Below are 6,348 nucleotides of genomic sequence, written 5' to 3' on the forward strand. Positions count from 1 at the left end.
GTAGTCCAGGTACAGGACGCTGTTAACGCCCTCAGTCTGGGCTCCACGGACGCCTTCCAGACAGATATTGATCAGGCCACCAGTGTCATTAAGGACGCAGACAATTCCAAGCAGGTCAGTTACACAACAGAAATCAAAAGGTGTATAATGGGAATAATGGTTGATTTACAGTATCTAATGCATATTCCTTGTGATAAGACCTCTCTTTGGGTTCTAACATGTTTTACCAGACCTTGACCAATGAGTTTGACCTAATTTTGTAAAAATTTATAAAAATTTTAAGCTTGTCTATGACTTTTCAATAATTGGCGCTAGGGCTTTCATACTTTCTAATGTATTTCTTGTGATAAGACCTCTTTTGGTCTGACATTTTTGACATTATGAATATGACCTTGGAGTATGACATTTGAAAAAACTATGCCTTTGGCCTTGAGCTGCGTATAGGGGCATCAATGTTTCACAAACACATCTTGTATTCTTTATTATACATGTAAGCCTATAGGAAAACTTCTCTCATTTTATTTTCCAGCTGCTACCTCATTTACAAAGAATAGCCATGAAATCAATAGACACAGGAAACCCAGTGGAGACTGAATTAAAATATCTGAGTGATAATCTGAAGGAAACTCTACAGACCCAAATGAAGGTAGCTGTCATATAAGAATCCATCTATAGAATCATTTAGCATAATGTTCAGTTATAAAATGAAGTATTTCATTTGATATCATGAGAGTGATTCTAGTCAGTAACCATATTTTTTTTTCTGCTCCTAGAAAACAGTCACCGACATGATTGAGTGTACAGGAAATCAATGCTCAGGAGTCACCTCAAATAAGGTTAGTTTTTGTGACACAATGAATGGCATAAGATGATTGGTCAATTTGAAATTTAGCTGCTTTGATTGGTTGATTATTTTGACCTTTTCAGGATTTCATGCTCGAGTTAGTGTCTGGGTGTTCTGAGAGGAGTTCTTTACCTAAAGGTTTCACTAAACACCTGATGGATGGGGTAGAAACCGACATCTACAACAAACTTAGGTAGATATTACACCATCAGTATAATGTTCTTTAAATTTATATCATATTTCATGGGGTAAAATTTTAGTATTTGAGAAAAAAATATTGGTATAAAAAATAGCTGAGTAGTAATTTATTTGAAAAATTACATTTTGTGGTGGACATAAATTTATGGGTCGCTTCGAACCTCAAAATGAAAGGAAATTAAAATCTTACGAAAATTAGGAATTTCAGAATATGTCATCGGTATTGATCATACAATGATTGTATTACAAATTTTCTTTAGCGAGATTAACTTGGCAGTGGCAGCCCACATATCTGACACAGTCATTGATGGTGTGATAGAGACATTGACTGACAGTCACAAGACACTGGTAAAAAATCTCATCAGATACTCTCATATTGTTTGAGAGGAGATTAAATATGGCATTCAATCAAAAACAACTGATATTTCTTTAAAATAAAAAAAATTAATGTTGTCTGTATCTCAGATAGGGTAAAAATTAATTTTAATCATATATATATGCCATTGAAGAGTATTTGAAATAAAGTGCCACTGAGGTTTTAACTGTTATATTTCGCCTTCACAGATGTCTCACCTGAAACAGAAGCGGTCCGAGGATCGTCCCAACTCCACCGAGTCCAGAGACAAGGGGGTGGAGAAGACAGAGGAACCAGAGAAGGTCCCCCTCAGGATCTCCATCAAAGCAGACTCCCCGGGGGTAGGTACTAGAGGGGTATAGATCTGGCTAATAGAGCTACTGCTGCAGGGGATAGTGATGGATACTCTTATTCACAAAGCCTGAAGTCTGCATTCTGTTTAGAACAATCCTGTATCAGAGTATGCTTGCAGTAGAACCTAATTACTTTTATCGCAAGTCCCTCATAAATAATTCTATTTATAGTAGGAAATTGATTTTAAAAATACCCAGTTATTGTATTGTAAGATCAGCTATTGTCACCAATGATTGTGTTAATGTTTTGAATAATTGTTCAAAGGCATCATCTAAAAGCAGCCATGTGAGTTATTAACTATTTTCTCTTATAAAAATGTTTTTTCCCTATTTTTTAGAATTTTTTTTTTTCTGAAATGTGCATGATTTGGGTTTCTTCTTAGTTTTATAAATCAATTTTTGAAAATATCTTTGAATTTTTTTTTCTTTAAAAGTTGGTACAAATTATGCTTGTCAATTTTCATTTTCAATTTTATCATATTCTTGAACTTATAATAAAGGATAATCTAGAAGTACCTGAAAACAGTGTAAGTTTTATATCTTGAAATTTATATAATTTCATTTCTGTCTTCTACATCATGTTAGATTACACACATACACACGTAATCAGTTCTTTTTCCTTTATCTAAATCTATAAGTAAAACATTCACTTCAGATTGTGGGGAGTTTAGCAGCTGTTAGTCCATGTAGTGTCCATGTAGTGTAGTTTGGAGGCACCTAGGTTGGGGAATTTAGAACCACCTGGACTTTTAGGATTTTTGAGGTTTCAATGTGCTTTATGTGTCAATTTGGGATTGTTGTATTTGTTTCATGAATTGCCTCCCTTCCCTTTACTGTTAATGTTGGTTTAAAAGATGGAGTGTGAAATATATTATACAAAATTAATAACAAATAATTTATAAATTATGTTGAGAAATTACATGTGAATAATAAAAATGAAACTTACTTAGGAAAAGTTCTTGCTGATTTATGCTAGGATTGTTTGACTTCTTTGAAGTGATGTCAATTCAAGGAGCTAAATTTTTCTTCTGTTATAGAAAGCATATGCATGGAAAAGAAAATGATTTGTTATGCTGATTGTTCTGTTTTCCCTAACATTGTGATTTTGATCATGTCTCATGTGACCTTGTTTCTCCTTTTTGCATGTGACTTTAGTATATTGCGTACACGGTACCATTTCTACAGACACACCCCTACGTACGTATTTAAGTCAGATTTAAAATTTTACATACATATTTAATACACAGATGTTTCCCCTGTTGCTGACTGCTTTATATATACAGATATATCATTATTACCAGTCAGAGCTTAAGCATAAATCATCATGGTTACCTCTAGCACAAAAAATAGATAGAATCAGAAATTAACTGCAATGATACACTTGTCCATACCATTGAAATGATACACTAATGCATTATAAACCAGCCTGGTAAGAAATCAGTAAATCTACTCAAATTAACTCTAAAATTAATCTGTTTTTATTTAGGTGTCTAGAGAGGTAATTGAAGGAGAAAACTTAGGGAAGGGGGCTTATAAAGCATTTTTTTTTCATTCTACAAATAACATTATAATGCTTCTTCATAGTGGTTAAAAGCACTTTTAAGCCATGCTTGTAGATGAAAACAGGGGATAATGTAAATTTGCCAGTACATGTAGAAGCACATGCATTTAAAGCTCTTCAAGCACCTGCTACATTCAGAATGTTTTTTTTTGTTCTTTAAAAACTTTATCTTGCATGAATTTCTTCCATATACATATGTTGATATCTACAGAGAGACAGTGTATGCGAAAGAGGTTTTTGGCCTGCCATATTGTATCTAATTATAAAATTAACAAAGGAGCACAAGTAAAAATGGCCTTTGATAAGTTGGAAAACAAAGATTAGGAAGTGTACATGTATAATCTTAGAACTCAAAGTTTATATTTAAGTTAAAAAATAATACATTTTTCATGTTTTCCTTATTTTGCATTAGAAATACATGTATTCTGTAAACCAACTTTCATTCACGTCAAATTTAATTTGAAAGAGACTTTAAGGACCGGTTCACGGTGATAAATATTTGAGATGATGAACCTCTCACGAACCTCGCAAAAATTCTTGCACGCAAATAAAAGTTGGTTTACAGTATCAGTAAGAATAAAATTATTCTGTGGGATGTAAAAACTGTAAATTCATTTACATGTAAGAAAAATATTCTCCAATGAAAAAGTTATTTAGAAATGCATACTTTTAGGTTTTAATTGCTTTGATAAATACCATACTTTGCAGAGTAGAAATAAGTCTTAAACAGCATCAATTAAAATACTATTGTTCTTATTACATTGAAAATAGATTATTTGCCTGAACTGTATAATATGCTAAAACTTGACTAACGCTTTGTACTGTATTATATATAGAGTACACCAAACTTAACCAACAAGAGGAAAAGTGTTCATGCCCGGAAAATGCGACCTCCTACCGTTATTGGTAAGTTTTTATCAGTTATGTGTACACCACTTCTGCTGATTCCTCTGAGATAAACAATGGTGAAAGGCTCTAGAGTACTGCACTTAACTGCATCTCCTGCATATTATGTACACTTAGGTCTAGAAAATATATACTTAGATAGACATTGATACTAGTATTTGTTATATAATTATCGATTATAGTTGAGTTTAAATGAGACTCGGCCAGAATAGAACCAAAGCATTATGTGATACATAGTTGTAGAATAGCTTATTGATTACATCTGGAAATCTGATGACAAGACTTTAACACAAGCTTATTTAAGCTGTTCCTGATTTGATATTTTTTTTTCTTTTAATTTAATTTTATCGTAATTAAATGTTCATAAATTATAATAGTGAAATAAAATTTTTGGGGAAATCTCTCAGGTTTTGATAAGACTAGTATAATAGTCCAGAAATATAGAAAATGTTTGTGTGTTGCCTTGCTTTGCTAAGCTGGAGATGTCTGTGTGAGTAATTTGCACACTGTGACACCAACAAAAGGGAGATTATGCAATTCATTATTTTGTTATTAGGAAGTATCTATTAAAAAGAAAACTTTTTTAAGTAATAATGTTCTAAAAAAAAATTGAAATTTGCATTGTGAACAGTTGAAAATAAGAAAAAGAAGAGTAAGTTTTTTTCTCCCTTAGAAACCTATTTTTTACCTAAACAATTTATTAACTTAGATAGGAATGTGAATGCAGTCCATTCATTTTTTTTTTTTATTTAATAAAATCTGATTTTGGTTGCTGATCTCTCTTTGCTTTACAATCTTGCTTACAGTTTCACACTTTTAATTGAAGGTCACATGATTAGTCATCATGTGACAATCATCATTTAATTGCTAACCATTTCTTTTGTCTGTCTTCATCTGTTTACTGTGCACAAAATAGATCCAGGGCAGGTTGCTCAAGCTTTACAAATTCACCAAGCCAAGGAGAATGACCATGATGGGTCAAAGGTCAGTGATGTAGCAGAGGTCAAGGCCACTGAAACCAATGAAGAAGGTACCTGGGTGTTGTAATTCACAGACATATGTACACATATATATTTATCCCCCCTGCTCTTTAGCTTTTATTTGTCATTTAAGTATCACCTTCAACACACATGAAAGATTATGCTCATAAGAAATTTTATATGTTTTATAGCAGTGTATTATGTAAATATGTATGAAAAATGCATTGTATGTTAGAATTCACACAGTTTCAAGAACAGAAACTCATGCTGCTTAGTGCTTTAAAGAAAGGTAAACATATAGAATCCTGTAATAAATTCTGGATACACAGTAGAATTTGATTGGAAAATTACTTATATGTATGCTAAAACATCATATATTGAAAGGTCATTTAGTATTTATGATAAGACGCCATAAAGTCTGTTTGTTGAACTGCAAATAGTTCACTATAATATTGAATGTTTTACTGAGAAAATCTTGATGGAACACTCTCTAAATACTAATTTGCATTGTTTTTTAGTTTAGAATTCTAGTATATGCATTTGGTTAGAAAATGCTTAAAATTCTGATAATAAAATTAGTGTATTCTTTCATGAAATCTTTACCTTGACAAGTTCAAATTAAATAAATGCATAAATCTCTATCAATCTAAATTTAATATTGCATTGCATGTGAATTCATTAATAAAAGAAATTATGCCACCATAGATTAATTATAAATTTTGTGATTTTGATTTTTTTTTTTTGACTCTATTAATTTTCACTGTCAAAGTTTTGTCTATTCTTATAGACTGTACAAACATCTCTGAGAAATGCTTACTGTCAATTTATGATGGTTACCTCTTGTGACACATTTTGATTCCTTTGTACTGTTATTTTTTCAGTTGGGTCACAAGAAGATTTAACTGCTGTAGTAGCCAAACAACCTGCTGGTAAGTAGGTCAAAATGGTACGGGAACATAATCAGGTCCCCTCCTGATTCTTCATGCCTACAGTAAACTAGGCGAATAATATTACATTTCATTTACTTTATTATGTTATTATGTAATGTTGAGACTTACTATTTCCCTAATCATGTTGTATTAGAACTAAAAAAAATCTATCTTCCATTTAATTATCCTTTGCATCCAACCCAAACTTCTCTCCTCTACAAA

The 6,348-nt window shown here is 31.9% G+C and overlaps 1 protein-coding gene across 1 annotated transcript; it reads left to right on the forward strand.

Moving 5' to 3' along the window:
• Positions 1-6: 6 nt before the first annotated feature.
• On the forward strand, positions 7-6,126 carry LOC134242497 (F-actin-uncapping protein LRRC16A-like; the record flags this gene model as incomplete). Its single annotated transcript, XM_062724584.1, has 12 exons — positions 7-114; positions 530-646; positions 774-836; positions 928-1,037; positions 1,303-1,390; positions 1,607-1,738; positions 2,016-2,036; positions 2,251-2,277; positions 2,906-2,947; positions 4,148-4,217; positions 5,134-5,247; positions 6,079-6,126. Coding segments are annotated over exons 2-12 (805 nt in total), but the record flags the coding sequence as incomplete, so codon positions are not given.
• Between the last annotated feature and the right edge of the window lie 222 nt (positions 6,127-6,348).

This window comes from Saccostrea cucullata, unplaced genomic scaffold, assembly GCF_032062105.1.
Source record: "Saccostrea cucullata isolate Sc308-1 unplaced genomic scaffold, CSIRO_AGI_Scuc_v1 ctg21688, whole genome shotgun sequence".
Classification (NCBI taxonomy): Eukaryota; Metazoa; Mollusca; class Bivalvia; order Ostreida; family Ostreidae; genus Saccostrea; species Saccostrea cuccullata.